Genomic DNA, 22,914 nt, shown 5'->3' on the forward strand with positions numbered 1-22,914 from the left:
TCCACTATAAGGTATTAGATTAAAATCACATGTGAATAAGATTGTTCACGCGATAAGTCATTAAAAAATCACTGCAGCGGCAGATGTAAATAGTTACATGAGATATATTCATAACACAGCTGTGGCGCTAGCGCCTATTATCTATCAACCAATCAGAGGAGACATTGGAGTCTCTTTCAGGCGGATAAGCCTTATATTTAGGAGCGGCTGGGCCTTGGGGGAAATAGTAGTCGGAGATTTTACAGAAGAGCTATGGATTCAACACTTTAATATGACTCTCCGGGACAGTCAGCTACACACTGTCAAGAGAAAAAAATAAACCTCATGCTAATTCTTCGTTTTCGGTAGTAGTAACATCCGGTTATACCTCGCGTGACTCGTGTGATGCGAAAAGGTGTTTCCAATAGCTGAGAAACCAGCGCAATCTAAAATTGTATCGAAAAACGTGGATTTTTTTTCCATTAAAAGAATTATAATTTATACCTTATGACATGACTATTTCAATATCATAAGTCATTAATTTTTAAAACGGGAAAAAAATTACAGAATTGATTTATGAAATGTAGCCGAGTTTGGCTTATGAACTATTACGTTTAAGGTGTTCATCTACAGCAGCAATGCTATAGCATGATTTTGTTTTGTTTATTTTATTTGCCATCTGCATGTTTCGCACACTTCAACATGCTCATGGAGTCGGTCTCTGTGGTTGCACATTCTGACCACCAGAGGGCAGCGCAGTGCTTAAAATTGATTACCGTTTTCCCAAGGCTATGCCTCAATTAAATGTTATGGCTTTGTTTCAAGAACATCATTCAAACTGTCAACTTCACCCATCAAATTCAGTGGGCGGGTCGAGGGCAACATTCTATAGAACCTGGCATCTGATTGGCTGTCAAGACGACTTCTTTCAAATTTGCAATGACTGAACAGAAATAACTTCATCCATTTAAATTGCTTCAATTTGTTTACCACAAACTTAACAGTAAAGACACATCTTAATTATTGAACGACTTATTTATTTATTGTGATTTGGCATTCTTCACTCTCCATAACACACAGGCAGACACATCAGTGTGATGCTTGTACAGGGCTTTGGATTAAATTGGATTTTCTAAGGAATGTTGCCATGACTATTTTAAACAAATACAGATGACTAATTTTGTGCAGTGACGTCACAAGATAGTTTGTTTGTGAAAGATAAAGTTTGGAAGATGCCAAAAAATTAGCAAATGATTTTGGTAATTTGATTTTTTGTTTCCATCTGAAACCATTAATGATAACACAACAAAACATCTTGTCAGGCATGATCATACCTGTGTAGGGATATGGAAAAATGTGTCTTTTTTTCCATTAAGATATTTTAAGTAAGATTTTACATATGAAAATATTTCTATTTCTTTTCTTTGTGCTTTACTTACATTTCTGACCACTGGTGAGTGGATGTCCCCCTGTTGCAGTGTTGTACATTTCAGTCCTTCATGTTTCTGTTTCCCTATAATTCATACAGGAAGTGCCAGTGAAGTTACTGGATAAGAAAGCTAAAGAATTGTTTTGCAAACTACTTGTGTTCAGTGTTTTTTAAGTTCGTTATTTCAGTTTCTCATGAAGATTATACTATCAAAGGCAGTTACGTACAATAGTGATTCTGAGTACCTTCAGACTTATATTGGGAGTTTGGAAATGTGTTTATAGCCCTTTAATTTTGTAATAATGTTCTCATTTACCCATCAGCCATTGTTTTCTGTTGTTATTTCTCCCTCTACGGTACACAATACAAGTAGAGGTGAAGCATCCTATCGGATCATTTACAGCTGAACTCGTGGAAGCCTCATACAAACCTTGGACACAGTAATCACATTTTGTGTTTTATGTGATTCCATGTTTGTATTTTATGTATTGTATTTTTTTTTAATTACACACTCTGTCTTTAACTGAAACTCATCTGCTTCAGGTGTTGACAGCTTGCAGTCTGACTGCATGAACTCTAAAGTATGTCTGGAGTCTCTGAGTCAACTGGAAGGGAGCGACAATCCTTGAGTATTAGCCTTGGATGGCCTTTCTGCTGTCTGGTGATGCAAGGAAGTGTACCTCATTGTTAATGAAATAAAGCAGTTATGGGTGGAGGGGGTGTAGAATTTTTTTTTTCTTTAAATCATGTCATAAAATCATTCCCTCATCAAAAACACACTAACAGTGTTGATTTGATTGTGTGTTTAAGAAATCCTTGAATCTCCCATGGCAACCATTCTGGGGGGTCACAGAAGGCTTGCTCTCACTGCTCTCTCAAAGCTCAGCCTATTTCCACAAAGCTCCTCCTTGAAGCTGCAGTTTCAAGCCAGGCTTCTGCCTCACAGAGCATCTTAGCTCCTCCGGACTAGCAGCAGCAGCAATTAGCAAACACCCGGTGGGCTTATCATATGAACTACTGAGTCAGTCTTACACTCCTAAGAATGGTTGTATACAGCAAAATTGACTGTTGTGATGACATGCTAAGGGCAGAGTGTCAAAAAGAGCAGGAGCTTCTTAAAGAGACAGAGGTGTTAAATTACAAAGTGATTTTTTTTTGTAAAGTTATGCTTGATATATACACAGCATTTTTAAAACCATTGAAGCTAACATCATTACTTGATCGTGATAAAAGAAAATGACACTATGTCTCTGGAAAATACATAACACTGCCTCTTTAGTTTATGCAATTGTAAAGAAAAACCTAAAAAATATCTATCTATCTATCTATCTATCTATCTATCTATCTATCTATCTATCTATCTATCTATCTATCTATCTATCTATCTATCTATCTATCTATTAGATGGCAGCAAGGTTTCACTTGGGAATCAAACATCTGCATCTTATCACACCACCAGAGGGCGCCTTCCTCTTCAATCTTCTTCTGTGACTTACTAGAAAACTCTTTGATGATTTATTAAATTGATTTCAAAACAACCTATAAGCGCTTGGCTTTCCAGCGGCTTCAAGTAATTCAGGACATGTCATCATGCTCCATTAGAAGGTGTTTGTAACCTCTGCAGATGTTAGACCTGCCGGAACTCCAGGCGTGTAAGACGTGTCATGTAACATCCCCAGGCCCGTTGGAACAGAACAACCTGCGCTAAATGTAACGCAACACTGAAGACTCGGTTTCCTGGCCGCCTCGCCGAGAAACGCCAAAGGACTTTCACTCTCTTTGTCCTTTCGAACAACAGAAACTTGTAATTTGTCAGGATTTCTATGAAACTGTAGAGCAGAATGTTTCAGGACAGGCGCTGTTGTTCTCGGCTCGAGACGGTTTGATCTGTTGAGGAACTCGTATGTGTCCGGTTGGTTTGTGACACAATCGTATTGATCCTGTGGTCTTGTTTTACTTTTTTTGTGGAGGATTTGATTTTCAAATAGAAAGAAAATCTGGACAATAAATTGATACAAGCAATTTATCAGTTTTGTTAATATAAATAATTCGAACTTCAATTTTTAATTAATTTTGCTTCGAATTATTCTGATTCTGAATCAGCGGTGCCCCCAAGAAGGGGTAACGGGCGTGGCCCCCACTTGAAATCTGCTGAAAAATGTCTTTAAATTATAGATTATTATTATTATTATTTATTTTATTTTTTTGTTTGTTTTTTTTTGTTTTTTTAGCTGTCCTCCCCTAAATACTTTAGATATTTAAACTTTCTGAGGCTGCCACCTTTCTGATTAGGTTTGAAAATTCTGCTTAATAATGTGTTTCATTATCAAATAACTACAGTGGAATTATGGCTAACTCAATATCTAATGCTATTTATAACTGGAGAGTAATTCAAATTCCAATCTGAATTTCTTCTTAAATGATCAGTGATTAGAGAGTTAATTTAAGACTAATCTGATCATTCTTACTCATCAGTAAACTGAACAAAACTATGCTCAGTTAGCTCTCTGATATCTTCACCACACCCATGTATCCAGTGGGGTTCTCAGACATTTTGGGGGGCAGCTGCTCGAGAGGAAAGAAAGGGTACTTATTGTGAGAATTAATACAGGCAGAGTTAAAAATGTGGGCACTTAATATCATTTTAAATCTAGAAAATGACAACACACTGTCAAGGAAACAAACTAAAAAAAGATTTCACAAGGGCACCTTTTCTTGTCCAGAGAAAAAGGAGGACAAACTAGAATAAGAAAATAATGAAAACAAAAATCCAGACAAAATAAAATAAACTGAAATTTGAGTTTGTCACTTGACAAAAATGAGAATGATCTCAAGAGGCATGAATATTTTCTTGAGATATTTATCAATATCTCAGGAACGCGTGCTCCCAACTGACACGCAAGCATGGGTTCCGAAGGTTTTCATTACCTTTAAAGTTCACGGTTCTGTGTCAAATGTCAAGAGGGACTTTGTGACGTGTGTAAAAAAAAAACAGCCACCCACGACTTCCTGTCATTATTTTGAAGAAATCTCCAGAGATTAAAAAGATTAAGCTCCTCAGGCGTGGGCTCATACCTCATAATCGGCATCGGTTTCACTGTGCAGCTCGCTTCATTCCTGCAGGATGACTGAGCGGCGGGCCTGCTGACAGAAGGTTAAATATGTGACTGAGCGGGTCGGAGGAGTGGCATGCCGAGACCTTGAGGCTCCTTCAGGTGCTGCCATGCTATATTCCTGAGAAAGAGCAAACCATTGTTTGTGAAACTGGCGACTAATCTGACTTCCATCTGAGGAGATTCTTTTTTGAAAAAAAAAAGACAGAGAGAGAGAGGGATTGAAGAGAAGGTTCGGTTACGCGCAGATGATTGTTTGTGGCAATGCATGATTATTTCAGATTGATAATGACAGAGGAAGCATGTGCTTCCCCACACAGAGCGGGCTTTGTCACTGCACAAAGCATTTATTATCCCATCATGGCAGACAGAAGACACTAGTGGTCGCAGACCCTCCTTCCTGCGTAGGAAATGGGGAAGATGCTTAATAATTACCAGGTATATGGAAGCAACACTGCAGAACTTGATGTCCCACTAATGACAAAATTACATCTCAACCTAACTTTTCACATAACCCGTTTATGTCCACGTGGGTCAGGAACATATTTCTCAGAAAGAGACATTTTGCAGACCTAAAGGCAGTCAATTGGAAGGTTAAAATAATGAGTAATTTTGAAAAATGGCTGCTTAGGTTGACGACATTCTGAAAAAATTTAAATTATACGCTCACTAGAATGAAAATACTAGGTTTTAGAATAATACATGCTTTTATCTCAACTCGTCCCGACTATTACAAGGCTGGTTTCAGTCAGGCATCTGGGATGTCTTTATCCCTCCTATTTATATATACATGCTCCTGCTAGCATGTAGCTTGTTTCTAGCTTGCTGCAGCTAGAAAGAAGCAATAAGATTATTTACCATAGCTAAGCAGATGATATACAGGTTTTCATTACGATGTCACCAGGTGACTCCAAAACAATCCATGCCCTGAACAAAGGCTTAGAACAAATTAATGTTCAAATGTTTTTGTTCCTAGCGTCCTGTTTATTTTTTTTTGCTCTGCTCTGGCTCCATGAGTTTTCCAAGGTTTTTGTTATTCTTTTTTTTTTTTAAATTAAGCTGCAAACTCTACTTGCCACCTCTGCCTTTCTTTGTTTGAGTCCACCACCAACCACCGCACAATCATGACACTGTTGTAGTCGTATCAACCTTTCACATCATTCAGGTCTTTTGGTTCTACTTCCTGTCTGTTGTGACTTGCTGTTTTTAAATGTGCTGTATATGTAAATACATAGGTTTTGCATTTAGCTTTGACACCTGGACAAGGTATTGATTCGAATTTCCAGAGTCAGAATAATAAAACCCTGAGATCCGACCATAACACATGAAGGAGTTTTGTTTTTGTTTCTTGAACTCAGTCAAGAAACCTCATAATCGGCATCAGTTTCACATCATGATTATGTTGTACTGTATTTGTCGCAGCCTTATAAAGAGTATCAGTTGACACTCAAGGGAGAGGCAGAACCCACTGATGGAGAACAGTAGGTTTTAGTTTCATCGATGGAACAAGAGGTCAAGTTTGTGCTGATAAAATAGCAGATGTTCCTTGAGTTTTGTTCTTTATCTTGTCTAAAAAGGTTTAGACCACACTTTCTTGGTGACGTTTTGTACCTTTAAAATGAAAACAGCACTACTACGTGGATATCTAAATGAATCTTAATAAACATTTTGTTAAATGCTATTTAAAGTATAGCCTGATGGACCAATGCTTTTTCTCAGTCTACCTCTCTATCTCTCTCTCTTTCTCTTTTTCTCTCTCTGCAGGATCTGTTTCAGAGAAGCTTCTGGAACACGACTGTGAAGATTGTCAGAGACTCCTCACACCCTCTCTGTGAACTTGATGAACTGCTGCCATTATGAATTGTGTGATTTCACAGAGGCAGAACCACCAGACTGCTGTACAACTTTCTACCTCAAGCTGTTGAAGTTTTGACACACACTTTATATTATTGCACATTTTGTTCCAGCTATTTAATTCATTCTCCACAAATCTGTTGATAATTTCTGAGTTTTTCTATGTAATTCTTAGTTATGTAATGAATGCATAGCTAAAAGCAGATATTATCTCTCTTTTTTTAACAAATATACTTTTAGGAGTCTTTTCTTTTATTTCTCCAGAAGAATATGTTTTACGTTTACTTGAGAAAAGATATCAGGAACTATCATTACTCTAACTTGAGTTTAGTTTCTGGATACCTTACCCACTGCAAGTAGCTAAACCAAATAAAGAACAAACATGCTTTAACCAAAAATGTTTGAGACATTGACATATAATTTTAACATGAGATTTTTATTTTCTTTTTGCTGTTGTTTGTTTCCACACAAGATTTGTTCTGTTATTTTCTATCTGCTGAGCTTGCTTGAGCCATTTTGAAGTTAAGTCTATAAAGTACACAAAGGATACTGTCACCATCCTCTGTGTGGTGGCAGTATCCTGTGTGGTGAAGTATTTATTCACCAGAATAAGTACTTTATTCTGTTTTAGCATATTAGTATATGTTTTAGGTTGAAGATGATTGATTTGAAAAAGTTTCTTCTGCCTGAATTTTTGTAATTATGTTAGTGTTTATTTTATTCCATAAATAGATAATAAATCAGATGTTGATGAACTGTTAATTAGAACTAAAGTAGCCTTTTTACAAAATACTTTTTTTTCCTCTTACTTGAATCATTCTTAAATAGCTGCCTTTTACTATTCAGTAAAGTAAAAGTATGCTAAATACTTTAGCATATTTTGACTTGGGTAAAATATATGCTAAAATAATGCTTCTCTTATTTGAGTACACTCTTTGGTTACTCTACCCACCTCTGGAATAATGAAAGGCAGTAGAATAATTAATTATTTATAAATTGCTGTACTTGCAACTGCCAAACCATAAAGAGAAAATGAAGCAAAAAAAAAAAGAGCCTCTGTTGTTGCCAATCCTAGAAAGTAGGAAAAAAGTATATCTTTTTGACTTTTAGTCCCTCGTTGGTTGCCGTAGTGCCGTCGCACGGTTGCCAGGAGACGGTTGAAGACGTTTGAGGCGCAGCGACGATGGAGAAGTATGAGAAAATCAAAGTTGTTGGGAGAGGAGCTTTCGGGTAAGCTCTGCTTTTTCACGCACATTAACACTGCTTCGTGTTATAAACTTTTGTCTGCCTGAAACAATGGGGCTGTCCGGAGTTTATTAAGAGAGCCAGAAGTCGGTAAATGTCCACTTTTCCCCTTCAAATCCAACGGAATGTCTGTCTTCTGCTGAGAGGAAAAAGAGGGAGGAGAAAACGGAGCGCCCGTACATTAAGAAAAAAGTGAATTTTAGTAAGCAGCCATGATAAAACATGGCTATCTTTAGTTATAAAGACAGCCATATTTATATAGGGATTTGAAACTGCCGTGCATATGAAAAAGTATTTACACCCCACTCTTTGATGGTACAACAGAAAGTACAGCATAATTAGCCATTAAAAGTAAAATGACATGTTTGTTATATTATTATTTTCCACAGAATAAATACCCCGTTTACCCACAAATGAAGTCCCCAAACGACCAGAAAGGGACACAACAACGGCAATATCTTAAGCTGTCAAAAGTTCATCCATCACTGTTTAGTCGGTTAAAAATGGAGATTGTGGCATAAAACATACCTATTTATAGGCCAGGGAAGGACCAAGACAAGAAAGAATTAGGTCATGTAAGGAACAGCAGGCGTGGAGAAAGAGATGCAAAACGCCTAGAACTAACACTGCACACATCATTATGAAGATTGGTGGCGGTACCTTCACGCTCTAGTGAAGCCTTTTATCAGTAGTAACAGATATTGGTAAGAGTTTATAGATTGAGTTAAATACAGGGCAAAGCTGGACAAACTTGAATGGTTTCATTCAAAGAACAGCCCAGTCAAAGTCCATATAGGCACATATATGTACATGCTCTCCATCAAACTGAGTTGAACTTGAGTTGGTGAACGGGCAAAAATGGCCCCTTTGTGTGTAAAGTTGGAAGAGACACACCCCCAAAAGTAGGGCTGCGACTAACTATTATTTTTGGAATCAATTATTCGGAGATTATTTGGACGATTGATTGGATAAAACAAAATTGGCACATTATGCAGATTTGTCAATTAACCACTTAGGCTTATTTCATACAATATTATCAATACAAAGGTGCAAATAAACACATGATCCAATTATGTTTTTAAATAAGAAAAGAACAATTGCCTAAAGTAAAATAACAGAGCATTTTTTTAGTGTATGAATCCTCATTTGTAGATTAGTTGACTCATTTTTACGTTAACCACTTAATAATTGAACAGCAAAGGTGCTTGATAGGGGATTTTGTTTTTCACAGAATTTGAAGCCGGTGAAGTTAAAACTGGCCCACTTTAGGAGTTCTGGATAGAATATGTTTGCACATTTAAATTTTTTTAAATCTTAAATGCAAAAAATTTTTTGCATAGCTTTGGCTTAGTTACTGCTCTGAGTGAGATGTTCTTTCAGAAAATGGGCTTCTTTTTTGAGTCTGTATTATCCATTTAAGAATTAATCGGTTACAAAATTTGTAGAAAGTTATTTCAATGATTGATTAATCATGATTAATTAAAATCATCGTTTCAGCCTTTCAAACCCCTCTCAAAATCTGGTTCTACAAACTCCACTCAGGCATGGAGGTCGACATACACTTTACCAGTTGTTTGATAAAATACTTTAAAGATTATGTTTCCCTTTCACTTAATATTTTTGCTACACATTTGCAATGCATTGCAATTACATTTGCAATGCAAAATTATCCAAAGATGGATTTGAAATACTTAAGTCAAATTTCAAATATTTAATCTCGTAGCAGATGTGCAAAACTTTTTTATTAACCCCGTTAAAGATTCCAAATTTACATCGGAAATCTTAGTTCAAGGGAAAAATGAACAATTGAGGAACTATTCACTCTAAGATAACAAAGAGAAACTAACCCCATTTTTTTCTAAATGAGATGCATCTGCTTCAGCTACATTCAGTCCCTTTGACTTCACCAAAACTGAGCTGCCACAAATCATCCTGCCCCTTCTTCTTTCATTTTTTTATTTATTTTTTTGACGAAATTTTTCTCGTCTCTTCTGGTCGGTCAGGATCGTCCACCTGTGCCGCAGGCGCAGCGACGGGGCTTTCGTCATCCTGAAGGAGATCCCGGTTGAGCAGATGTCAAGGGACGAACGCTTGGCTGCCCAGAACGAGTGTCAGGTGCTGAAGCTGCTCAACCACCCAAACATCATCGAGTACTATGAGAACTTCCTGGAGGACAAGGCCCTGATGATAGCCATGGAGTACGCACCAGGTTCGCTCGCTGCCGGATCCAGTTACACCGCACTCTTTTGTCTGGGCAAACCAGTTTACTTTTCCCATGCCTTAGGGTTCCACACACAGACCACTTGAGTGCATCTTAACATCTAAGTCTGTGTGAAGTAGGTGTTTTGCAGGACTGTGTAATAAGGGAAATTACATAGCTTTGCACCGGTGATTCCACAGTTCTTTGCCGTAACTAGCTTCTTTACCCCCTGAAATCATCAGATTAAAAGCTTAAACTGTCTTCATTTTCAGACTAAGAGAAAAAAAAAGCTTTGAATGCACTTTAAAAAAAATGTTTTATTATCTTTCTGAGCAGTTAGATCACTTGATTAGGATTTTTAATGTTGGTCTGATTAATGATACCAAAATAATTTTAAGTATTATGTCCCCATGTGCAGATCATTTACTGATTTAGCTTCTCGTGAGGTGTCTTTAATATTAGCTTGTCAATGTGTGTTTCTTTTAATGCTATTAAATAAAGCAAATAAGCAGATTATACGTCATTACAAAAGATGAATACGTGAAAAAAGTATTTTATATCCACTGTAATGTATGGTGGAGGATCATCTGATGCTGCGGACTTGATTCTTTGCTAAGATCCTGAGTAGTTTATTGTCCAAGTTCTGGTTTGTTCAACACTTTGGCCTGTTTTGAGCCCCAAACCGTTGTGAAAATTTAGGCCAAATTGGATATCCAACATTAATATTCTTGTTAAGCCCATTAACTTGCCAATTAAAAAAAAAAAAAAAAAAATTTTGATAAAATGGTGGTTTGTCGGCCATATCTAAATGGACATGTTTCTCAAAACTGTGACAGAAACACTTTTTTTCACACCCCACGAGTTATGGAATCAACAGTTGAAAATGCCAAAGAAGAAGACAGGAAGTGGTAGGAGAATGAAGGTTTGTTTCTTACTCAATGGAAACACCACAATTTTGAAATTTGTGTTTTTTCGACATTAGAGGAATATCAACAACGATTTGCACACACTTGTAATAGAATCAGAACTACTGATGACTACAAAACACCACGTGACCGACCTCCTCCACTCCCCCTCCAGAAACAAATGGCAACAGGATGGAAATAAAAATTGGTTGTTAATATCAGCCCAGTTTTATTTACTACACCAAGACCAATGTGCTAAAAGATGACTAATATCGGCCGATACAGATGTTAATGCATCAATATATTGTGCATCTCCACCAAATCACTCCAATGTAAATGTGGTAGATAAGTGGCAGGTATTGGGATATGAGAAGGTTTATCTTGTTTCTAAGCTGTTAATGGTTGATTCCTCCTTGTATTTTCTTAACTTGTTGCTTTTATTTTGTAGTGTCCTCTCTTTTCTATTGCAAGATACTTCCCTGATGGATTAAAGTTCATATCTCTTTTGTAATTGGAGTTATAAAAGTAAAAATGCTTTAGCACAATTATAGCTCAGTTAAACTGCCAGATATTCATGTTCTAGATTCTATTTCCTCTTAAGCTGACGGTAAGGCTTCACTCACATTATGAAGAACCCTGTTCTGTTCTTACTGTCTGATTTGATTTGATATCCCTATCTCTCATACTCCAACAACATTTCACCTCTGCAGTGTGAATGATGCATTCCCCTGCAGGTGGGACGCTGGCTGAATACATCCAGAAGCGCTGTAACTCCCTCCTGGATGAGGACACCATCCTCCACTTCTTTGTGCAGATCTTGCTCGCTCTCTACCACGTTCACAACAAACTGATTCTGCACCGCGATCTCAAGACTCAGAACATTCTGCTGGACAAGCACCAGATGATCGTCAAAATCGGAGACTTCGGCATCTCGAAGATCCTTGTCAGCAAGAGCAAGGCGTACACGGTGATGTATAGCATATTTCAGTAACACGGCAGTTCACAGCAGTTTTTATGATGCTTCACATCATAATAACATCATACAGTCACCAATTGTGAAACAAATAACAGACTTTACACTTTGTCAATTGCTGTCATTAAAATCATCAGTACACATCAAACATATTGGTCAATGTTCCAGTTATTATGGTTCAAAAGTAACTCTGATCATTTAATTTAATCATTAAGCGTGGTTCCCAAATAGTCTGGAAAAGTCTGGAATTTGTTTTAGGCATTTTCTGTCTGTCCATTTGAACATCCATCCATCCATCCATCCATCCATCCATCCATCCATCCATCCATCCATCCATCCATCCATCCATCCATCCATCCATCCATCCATATGTATGAAGGCTGGCTGAAGGTGTCAGCTGATCCCTACCGCCGCTAACAGTGGCTGCTCTGTGTGTGTGTGTGTGTGCATGTGTGTGTGTGTGCAGGTGGTGGGGACTCCCTGTTACATCTCTCCAGAGCTGTGTGAGGGAAAGCCGTACAACCAGAAGAGCGACATCTGGGCTCTGGGCTGCGTCCTGTACGAGCTGGCCAGCCTAAAGAGAGCTTTTGAGGCGGCTGTAGGAAAACAATCCTTCATCCTGCCTTTCTTCTGGCTCATGCAGTCATAATAATCCTTCTGATTTACAATACTTAATATAGAAACTCCTACTGTTCAGAAAGGACAGGAATCACTCCTAACCAACATGACTGCTACGCTTTTCCAACTGTGCACTGCAGTTGGTCTTGCATTCATTATTGAAATGTTTTGTTAAAGCTCGCATCTGTCTTCATCTAAAACCTGTTTTCTTTGTTTTTCCCTTCCAGAATCTTCCCGCCCTTGTCCTGAAGATCATGAGCGGAACCTTTGCTCCAATATCGGACCGCTACAGCCCAGAACTCCGGCAGCTCATCCTCAACATGCTCAACCTGGACCCATCCAAACGGCCCCAGCTCAATGAAATCATGGCTTTGCCCATCTGCATCCGGCCGCTGCTTAATCTCTACACAGACATTGGCAATGTGAAAATGCGCCGGTACGTAACGGACGAATAATTAAAGTAATTGCACTGATTTGTGACAAAGACTCATGAGTTGTTTTTTTTTCTTCCAGGATTGAGAAACCGCTGTCGACCGTTCAGCCGCTAGGCAGACCAGGAGGAAGAGTTCCTGCTAACCGGACCAGAGGTTATATTAGACTTTGCGTAGGCCGGCTCTCCCTCTGTGATTCTTATCGTTCCTGTTTTTTGTTCTTGGCGTTAATCAGATGCATCGGCGGGTTTGGGTTCAGGAAAGGTGCATTCTCTCCCGCTATCCTCCGTGTATACGTGGGGAAGTGGGATAACGGCGCCTCTCCGGCTGCCGATGCTGAACACCGAAGTGCTTCAGGTCTCACTGGGCAGGACTCAGAAGATGGGAGTTACCAAGTCCGGCCGCCTGATTACCTGGGAGGTAAAACACCATTTTCACACTTCCTTCACATCATAAAGGGATAAAACGCTTCACAGGAAGTCCTCTGGTCAGATTGTTTTTCCCCTACATTTTCCTCCTTACAACGGGAAACTCCAATGTGTTTTATTGGAATCATCTGTGATGGAATCATCATTGCAAAAGTAATAAAAAATCTGGTCATTTATTTTCAACTCTGATAAATCAATACTTTTCACTGGGGTACAACTACAAACTAAAGTTGTTTCCCTTGCTTCTTCGCAAAAGAGCTCATCTTCTGTTAGATTCTCAGTTTGATTCAGATTTGGACTTCTCACACAGGGAAGCTGTTTAATTTAAACCTTTCTGTTTTTCCTCTCTTGATACTTTTAGGGTGGTTGTCCTGCTGGATGGTGAACCCTTCGCTTCAGTCTCGAGCTCCTCTGCCTCCTCCCTGTGATCCGAGTACCATCTGCAGGAATACTTCGATTTGAAATGACCAATCAGGGGGAGGAGGTTCTTAGCTCTGTCAATCATGTTTGTGTGCCCTGCTCTAGATTGCCAGTTAGCTACTCAGTGTGATAATGGCGGAGAAAAAATTTACAGTTCCAGGAAAACCGTTTTTCTGCCATCAGCAGTGGCCGTGCTAACTAGCCGTAGCATGAACAGAGAGCGGAGGGGAGGCTGTGAGCAGTACGATAGACAACGCTAAGACCCTCCCCCTGGCTCTGATTGGTTGTTTCTGACCGATCGGTATATTTCTGCAAATGGAATAGAAGCACAGGGAGGAGCCAGAGAAGCAACAGTTTTAAAAATATGTTTAAAAAACCATATTTTTAAAAATATATGTTACCTACTGCAGCAATCACTGAAGCAACACCTAAGTAGGACCAAAATATTCCAGACAATGCGTGATGGCATGCGTGGCTGTGTGTGTGTGTGTGTGTGTGTGTGTGTGTGAGACCTGGTTCTAGGCTCCCTCTGTTGTGTGTGGAGAGGCCAGTCTTCCAGGCCTGGGGGATCAGATGCAGCCGCTATTCATTTCCCGTTTCCTCGAGGGTCAGTCAGGGGTCACCATCAAGTCCGTGTCCTGTGGTGATCTGTTCACCACCTGCATGACAGGTGGGTCAGCTCTTTTCGCTTTGAACCCAACAGAGAAACTCAAAAAAATTGATAATTGGGTTATAGTCTCTTAACCTCTCATGCTGCAGGAAGTACTTCATTAATAACTGAGGCACAAACTGAAGGGGATTAAAAACTCATTACTCTGTTTTTTTTCCCCCTTTTTCATTATATTTTATTAGAGTGACACAGATAAACATTTCCTAAAAAGGGATTATGAGGATTCTGTTGGTCTGTGTAATCGTTCATGCCAGCTCATCGACTAAAAGTGCCGTTAATCTCCGGTTTTTATTTGCAGACAGGGGTATTATCATGACATTTGGAAGCGGAAGCAATGGCTGTCTGGGACATGGCAACTTTAATGATGTAACACAGGTACGCCTTCACATTTCTGTCCACATAGTTATTCAAATACATTAGAAAAGTATAATCACTCAGTGAAACACTTTACCTAGATCCTGGGTGTGGTCTACTCTCAGAACAAAAACATAATTTGGGTCACTTTTCTTCTCTGAAAACCCCTCCTGTATTTGTTCGAGTTTATTGAATTTACTAAATGCAGATTTGGGTGCGTTAAAGTCTGTCTTTGATTAGAAGTCATTGGTTGAATGTGGTTACATTTACTAAACAATTTTTAAAAATTCTAAAAGGCTGGCTATTAAAATATGAAAATTTTTGTTTTGCATAACTTTTTTTGTCCCTTAGAATGTAGTCTTAATAAAATAATTACTATTTCTGTCAACCACTTTGATGGGGGTCCAGATTTGTCAGATTCTGAAATTGCAGTCATGGTTCATAGAAAATCAGTTTAGGGTCTGGAAATGGCCCCCAGGCTGCAGTTTGGACACCCCTGATACAGATTAATTACACACAGATGGATGTTTGAAAAGCCTTTATTCCTGTTAATTATAATTATGACGATTTTCCACTTATAGCTAATGAAAATATGACATTTAATATTGGAATATCACATCACACCATTAAAAAAGACATTTGTAATATAGAAATATGTTTAGTACCAGTGTAACGGTCGTTTTCAAACCGTACTATTAATCTAACAAGCTTCCTCTGAACGTGTATTCTAATTGATTGAATTTGACTGTAAATCATTAATTGTTCCCTGATTTCAGTTGCTTTTTTCTTCTTATGACAATAACATTTTCAACACTCTACTGGGGAGTCAGACAAATATATAGAGAGCATTAGAAAAGGAAAAGTCCTTTTAACTGAACATTTTAAACCCATTTTACTGACAAGTTTCACCTCAAGCTCTTCTGTTCACACTCGATTTCACTTCGTTGCTCTACATCCACACTCAGTACGTTCTGTTTGTTTCAATTTACCGCTTTGCTTGACCTTCTTCTGCACATCAACTCATCCATTCAGGATACAACACGTGATTCCTGCATCATCTCTTTTTTGTGTTTGTGTGCGCAGCCTAAGATTGTGGAGGCTCTCTTGGGCTATGAGTTGGTCCAGGTGTCCTGCGGAGCTTCTCATGTCGTCGCTGTGACCAATGAAAGAGAGGTGTTTGCTTGGGGAAGAGGAGACAATGGTACAAGAAACGAAACACTTGTTTTTTTTTTAAGGTTGTTTGAACACCAGCGATTTACGACGACGGCATGATTGTTGGCTCTCTGACCTGAAGGTCGCCTCGGCCTGGGCACACAGGACACACACAACAGTCCCCAGCAGGTGTGTCTGCCTGCAGAGTTGGAGGCTCAGAAGGTGGTGTGTGGCGTGGATTGCTCCATGGTTGTCAGCACGCAGTGGAACATTCTGGCATGTGGAAGCAACAGGTTGGTGCTCTGCCTCCCTGACCTGAACAATGACTTGCTCGTTTTACACCCTGCAGACTTGTGTTTATGTTATGAGGGTGTGTGGGATGGAAACGGATTAGGTTTAAAGAAATAGTTCATCTGTATATAACCTGTGAGACAGCATTCTCCAAAACGCTTTCTGCTGACAGGATGTAGATATGTGTGTTAGTAATGAGGGGTGAGAATGAGGTCTGGTGTAACACGTAACTTCTGTTACGTCTTAAGTCTGTGTTTAATAATCACTGTGAGTGTTATATGATTTTTGGACATTTAATGTGTATTTAAATGCTGATTAAACCAAGGATCAGAAATAGCCAATGAAAATGCTCAATTCAGTTTTTTTTTTTTGCTTTAATCGAATATGTTTGATTTATTTTCTTATTTATTTATATTTTTTGCATGGTTGTTTATCCTTTTTATGCATCAATTATGATCCTTCATCTCAGGATTTTTTTCCAAACTGTTTTTGATTATTTTAAAGCATAAAAAAAGAAAAAAAAAAAAACTGGGAAAATTTTTTGTAAAAATATACATGTATATATTTTTTAGGATTTTTTGGTCATGAGTTGTAATTGTCTCCAAATACAAAATTGCTATTTGGAAAATACATAAGTAGTATTTTAGTCTTTAGGGGTTACTTGATGTCGCAATATTTTTTCACCTGTAAGAGCTTTCTAAGGTGGAAGGAGGAAGTGGATATTCCTGAGTTGCTTTTTCATCTGTCTGCCATGTTGGATTTAACAAAAATATTCTTGCATTGCAGTGGATGGCCGGTAGTTGATAGTGTATTTCATGATGCACTAGTGGACTCTAAAAAAAGAAAATAAAAAACAGGTCAAATTATTATAAAATTCATGCCTGTGGTGCATGTTACTTACATGAGACTGCATATAAGTAACTTTTGTTGAAAATTGTTTTCGTTTCAGGTTCAACAAGCTTGGTCTGGACATGATTACAGCTGGGGAGGAACCGAATCATGTGAATCAGGTTGAAGAAGTTCATTCTTACACTCCGGTTCAGTCAGCCCCACTCAACTCTGAGAGGATAGTTTACGTCGACATTGGAACAGCCCATTCTGTTGCTGTCACAGGTTCAAAAATCTACTATAATGATCACATACCTGAAACAGATTTGTCCCTGCAAGTGTCTGACCTTGTTTAGGTGTATGTATTTCCCACAAAAACAAAACGCGATCACTGTTGATTGAGTATGAAGAAGTTTTGATCTCATCTGTTATTTAAACTCCTGATTTTTCAGCTGTCCACTTTGTTAGAAATCATTTCTGCGTTTTGTCCGTTTTGTTCTCAATATGCAGAAGAGGGCCGGTGTTATACATTTGGCAGCAACCAGCACGGTCAGATGGGCTGCAGCTCCCGGCGCACCAGCCGTGTGCCCTACCAGGTGCTCGGCCTGAAGGACATCACCTTGGCCGCATGCGGTGACGCCTTCACCCTGGCCATTGGAGCTGGTGAGGGAATGATCTGTGTAGCTTTTTTAACGGAACAAAAATCATAAACTACAAGCAAATTTAACAGCAAGATTTAAACATTTGTTCTGGTCGATTCATTCCCAGGGTTAAGAGTTACTCTTTATAGGGTTTAGGGTTTAGTCGTAAGGCTCATATTTCATCTTGTATATTCTCTGACTTCTTTTTTCCTTGTGAGATTTTTCTGTCAGGCGAAAGTTTGAGTCGTGCGCAGACATCTTTATTAGGTTCTATGGCTAAAAGCGGTTGAAGCTACCTGTAAGTAGTGGCTAATATACCGTGCCATCTAGCTGGGCTGCAGCGGGACTCACTGTCAGCCCTGTAGTTTCAAGCCTCAGACTGGCCCACTTTTAGAATGACCTATCATCATTAAAATCATGTCATTATAATCTTACATGTTAAGTCCACAGTAAGGTCTTGAAATTCTGTATATTTTTCTATAACATTTCTAATTCAGTGCACGTAATTCATTGACTTGATTGCACAGTGGTTTGCTTTACCCATTTCATCGGTCTCATTTGATGTTGCTAACCATGAGTTCGTTTTTGTGAAAAAGTTGCAGTGTACATGATCAACCCAGTGTACCATGAATGCACACCAGGCCGATTTTTAAAAAATGTCATATTGACCTACTGAGATTTGCCCAGAACCTCCCAATTAGCCAATTCGTGCCTGTTAGCTAGCTAATTAGCAGTTTGTCTGTCATGGGTGATGGGCTGGATGGAAGACGGCTGCAAGCAAAAGCCGCATGGTGTGAAACAAAGAGGCAAAGGTTTTAACATTTTTCAATTTTCTTGCATCTTGTCTTAACTCAACTCCAACTCAGAACAGAGTAAAGGAAAGTGCCAAAAACACACAATATCTAAACCCTAACATCCTGTAATCTGGGATTGAGTGAAGCCCCCTAGTGGTTCACTACAAAGTGATATTAAAATCTGTTTGATATTCTAAGAACTGTCCCTGTGTGCAGATATTTAGTCATTCACCAGCAAACTAGCAACACCTCCAAAACAAAGGTGATTTGCTGAAATGGACAAAAGAACTATTTTCTTTTTCTCCCTCTTCTGTTGTTACTGGTTTCTATGTGGTTCACAGGGCTTGTCGAACCTAATTAGACAAACCCATTTATACACTGGAACTGTCCTTTTACCATGTTGGCCCTTAGATGGGTAACAGATGTCTTTTGTCTGTAAGTTTTGTTGTTGCAGTTGGGTGTAAAACAGTAAAAAGCTGTATTGTGACAGCGAGTGGCTCCCTGTGGAGAGGCCAGCAGTGCCTGTAGGTCTTTCTTTGTCAAAGAAGGGCTTTGTTCAGCTCAGACTTCCTACAGATAGAGCCATTATGAATCCACAGAGCTGTCAGTTAAAGATTTGAGTGGATTGGCCCCTCAAGAGGAGGTTTTTCTATGAATTAGGCGATCAACTCTTCTTCTTTTTTTGGTGTTTTTTCTGGCAGAAGGTGAGGTGTACACGTGGGGGAAGGGGGCCCGTGGTCGCCTCGGAAGAAAAGAAGAGGATTGTGGGATACCGAAGCCGGTGCAGCTCGATGAGAGCCATCCGTTCACAGTGACATCGGTGGCCTGTTGTCATGGCAACACCCTACTGGCAGTCAAACGTAATATTTTTTGCTTATTGCCCCAACTTAAGAAACGCCGTGGTGAAATGCGACTAATCTGATTAAAGGTCATCTGAACTGCAGACAAGCATTCTCGGACAGAGTCAAACGCGTGTATACTTCTGCCGTATCTGCTGCTTCTGGAGTTCATTTTGGACTGAAAGTATCTGCAGCGTTACAGGAGATTAGCGTTGCAGCGGTCAACTCACCTCCAGACCGAGCAGCTTTGTTTGAAACTCTGAACTCTGAGACACAAACATAGTGACCTCTGGAAAAGACTCCGACACAAAGTCGACCCATGACCAGCCTGTTTTTGTGTGACGTGTGAAAGAGAACAAAGCAACAGTTAGTCTAAAAGGGCAAAAAAGTAGCAGAGTTTATGTATACAGCATTTCTATACCACTCCTTTAACATATTTTGTACCAAAAAAACTTTGGGTCCGTATCGTCCATCACTAAATCGTTCACCAGCTTTCTTCTATTTGCTGAACAAAGTCTAATTTAGATACAAATGAACACCACACTTTAAGACATTTATTGGTCAAAAGAAATTAATTCTACACTAATGTTCTTCCATTTTACAATTGAGTGATTTTTGTGTTTGTGTCTCTAATTTCAACTTTGCATCTGTGAAAAAAAAGTGAAAAACTCTCTGGGTGTGAGTGCAAAAGTATTCAACAACACACTGCATCCATAAAAATCTCATTTGTCATCTAAATATAACTTCACATTATCTATTTTTAGTAGTTATATGTCTTTATTTTGTAATCAGTGGTTCATAGACACACATACAGGCACACAGAAAGCAATTTTTGGTCTTGTCCAGAGACTTGCCAGTATTGTGCTTTTTTTTGAGTAGTCTGTTAAAAATACGATTCCTTTGCCTTCAACTTCAAAATGATTCACCGTATTGTTTTGGTCTGTCTCATAAAATCCTAATAACAGGGTGTCTAAAACCTTGTAAATACATGCATCTAAAATGAAGGCATTGAGATGTCTTGAATTCATTTAAAAAAATGTAAGTTGGCCTTAAATAGGTTGTTCACAGGTCTTAAATTTTGTTGTGACAGGACTATTTACTCATATTTTTCATTTCATACATTTTTCTTGTGAGACTTTCCTGTCAGGTAGAAGTTTGAGTCAGACCCAGACATTTTGTGACTTGAGGTGGTTGGAACTACCGCTAACTAGCTGCTAATAAACGCTTGCTAACTAGCTTTTTTGCGTCTATAAATGGTAAGACGCAAAAAAGATGTTGTTCGTCTTCGCCACTGACTCACTTCTGTTGCCAATCCGTACGCTGCTATGTACATAGTGGTCAAAAATAAATAAATTGGCATTACGGTATAAGATATGCGATTTTCTTGTCATGACACAAGTCTTAAATTTCATTTATAGTGGTGATAAAAAGTCTAAAATTAGAGTTGTGCAAGCCTGCAGAAACCCTGAATAAAATGCACTCACATTTTTGGTTTGAATGCGATGGAGATTGAAAGCAGTTAAGGTGTGTGAATACTTTCACAACATAGTTTTGACATTTTAGTCCTTTTGAACTTAGTGTTTTAAGACGTTATAGCACCCTCTGATTTTCAAACTCATATATTACAAAGAAAATGCAGATTCTGTAAAAATCTTGATGCTAATATCTTCATCACTTGGCTTCTTTCAGATGTACTAACTTTACCTCTTTTGTGTTTCAGCTTTGTTCGAGGATCCTGGTTCCAGATGACTTTGAGCTGAACAGATACGATGGAGACCTTCCCTAGTCCCTCCTCAATCCTCCTCTGCATCCGGTCCATTTGTGTGTGTGTTTTTTTCTAACAAACAAATATTCGTTTTGGTTTATTGAACACACACTGGCGGTCAGAACCAGTGGGAGGAAACAGGTGTATCGCACTCCATTCATGCCAAAGGAATGTCGCAACATTGATACTGAAGCTGGATTACTGCAGTTCATTAGGCCGCTTATCATGTGTTGAGTGATTGTCTTCCCCCACGTGCAGCTTTTCTGCCGTGAAAAGCCAGCGAAAGTCAAACAGGTTTTGTTCCCTCTTAAGACGGCCGGATGAATGAGACGAAAAGACTGAAAGATGAAGTCAAGAGACGAGAGCGCGAGGAGGGGAGTTGGGTTTTTGGGCTCTTTATTGGATTAGTGCTGCAAACACAAACAAGCAGCGTTCAGACTAGATAATGAGGAGGGAGTGGCGGGGGGGACGTAAGGGGACACGTTACCCCGCTTGTTCAGACACATTCACAGATTCTTCAAAGCGGAGAATAGCAGCCTGTAGAGTAAACAGGCAGCTATTCATGCCACCGCCAGCGGTAAACAACGTACTACTACCGCCGTTGTTTTCATTCTACCGTAGGAATTTTTACTGGCTGAACAGCTGAGACAGTTTTCACGCCATAGAGACCAAAAATGGTGAGAGGCAGATAACAACGTCTTTCCGGCTTCAATTACATGCCTCCCATAGAGTTGAAACCAGATATTTGCATGTACTGAATAAATAGGCACAAGCACATTTTTTTGTTGTTCTTATTTCTCAGTGTCTGAAGTTAAATCAGACCAAACTGTCCTTCTTCTAGGTTACTTAGAATTACCCAAATTATTTCTATTTGCTCAATGCCAGAAAACTTGGTGAGAACATTTTTTAGAAATTTTTTGTTTATTTTTACTTTCTTCAAATTAGAAAATGTACGTATATTTGGTCGTAGATGACTGTCTTTTTAAGCTGTAGAACTTAAATTTGAAGAAAAAAAAAAATCTAAAACGTTTTCCGACATTTTTAGCAGACAGAAATAATTTTGGTATTTCTAACTGGCCTGAATCAAGAAAAGTTTGGTCTGATTTAACTTCAGACAGTGATGAGAAAAAAATGTGTTTGTGTCTTTTTATTCAGTGTATGTAAATAACTGGTTTCAACTGGATTTGTGGAGAAAAAAAACAGATTAAAAAGAATAAACAACTTTGGTTTCTGTAGATCAAAAACATCTGAATTTTTAAAGACAAGTCCCCCCCATGGCAGAACGAGCGTCGAAAACTTCCTGTCTTCATCTGATAAGAGCTGATTAGAGACAAACGGAAAAAAGTAAAACACTGTGAAAGAATAGGGTCCCTGGGTTATTTAATGAGGCTTCAAAATTAGTTAAATAAAACTTACAACCTGATTAATTTTACAAAAAAACAGCAATAGAACAGTGTGGAAACTATCTATAATACATTAGATTACCACAGAGTCGTATTTATTATGCTGGTGATTAATGTTTAATACCGCTGCAGCTGGTAACAGTGAGTAGATTAAAGTTTCATACTTCAATCTTTAAAGGTGAATTATTGATTCCTAGTTAATTATGTCATAATATATTCATTTGAATGCTGATTAGTGAGTTAAGCAAAGTAAAGAAAATCTTTTTTCATGTGAAGTAGAACATGAGTAAAAAGTATAAAACAGCATGTTTTTGAACTGCACAATTAAAAGTGATTTTGAACATTGGTGCAAATGAAGCATTTTTGACCTTTTTTTATAGAAAGTTGAGAGTAGAGAAAAAATAAGAAGGATGTAAAATGTTAGGTTTAGTGGTTTAATAAAAAAAATAACACCACAAGAGAATTTGTTAATAAAGTTTGCTTTGTTCAAAAACACGTTGCATTGCAAAGTATTTATTTTAGTATTTAGTCACTTAAAAACACAAATGGTAATTTTAACAACAAAAGTAGTTCAAAACTGTA

At 38.5% G+C, this 22,914-nt stretch overlaps 1 protein-coding gene across 1 annotated transcript; it reads left to right on the top strand.

Moving 5' to 3' along the window:
• Positions 1-7,521: 7,521 nt before the first annotated feature.
• Positions 7,522-22,050, top strand: nek8 (NIMA-related kinase 8). The gene is made up of 15 exons (XM_015058667.1): positions 7,522-7,605; positions 9,624-9,829; positions 11,460-11,692; positions 12,165-12,296; positions 12,544-12,752; positions 12,830-12,903; positions 12,983-13,167; positions 14,118-14,265; positions 14,564-14,640; positions 15,703-15,820; positions 15,914-16,064; positions 17,012-17,175; positions 17,401-17,553; positions 19,027-19,185; positions 20,885-22,050. Exons 1-15 carry the CDS (start codon positions 7,559-7,561, stop codon positions 20,911-20,913), a joined length of 2,085 nt encoding a protein of 694 aa, XP_014914153.1. The 5' UTR covers positions 7,522-7,558; the 3' UTR covers positions 20,914-22,050.
• Positions 22,051-22,914: the final 864 nt, after the last annotated feature.

The sequence above is a fragment of the Poecilia latipinna genome, unplaced genomic scaffold (genome assembly GCF_001443285.1).
Source record: "Poecilia latipinna isolate Pla-1442-1.1 unplaced genomic scaffold, P_latipinna-1.0 Scaffold1562, whole genome shotgun sequence".
NCBI classification, from domain to species: domain Eukaryota; kingdom Metazoa; phylum Chordata; class Actinopteri; order Cyprinodontiformes; family Poeciliidae; genus Poecilia; species Poecilia latipinna.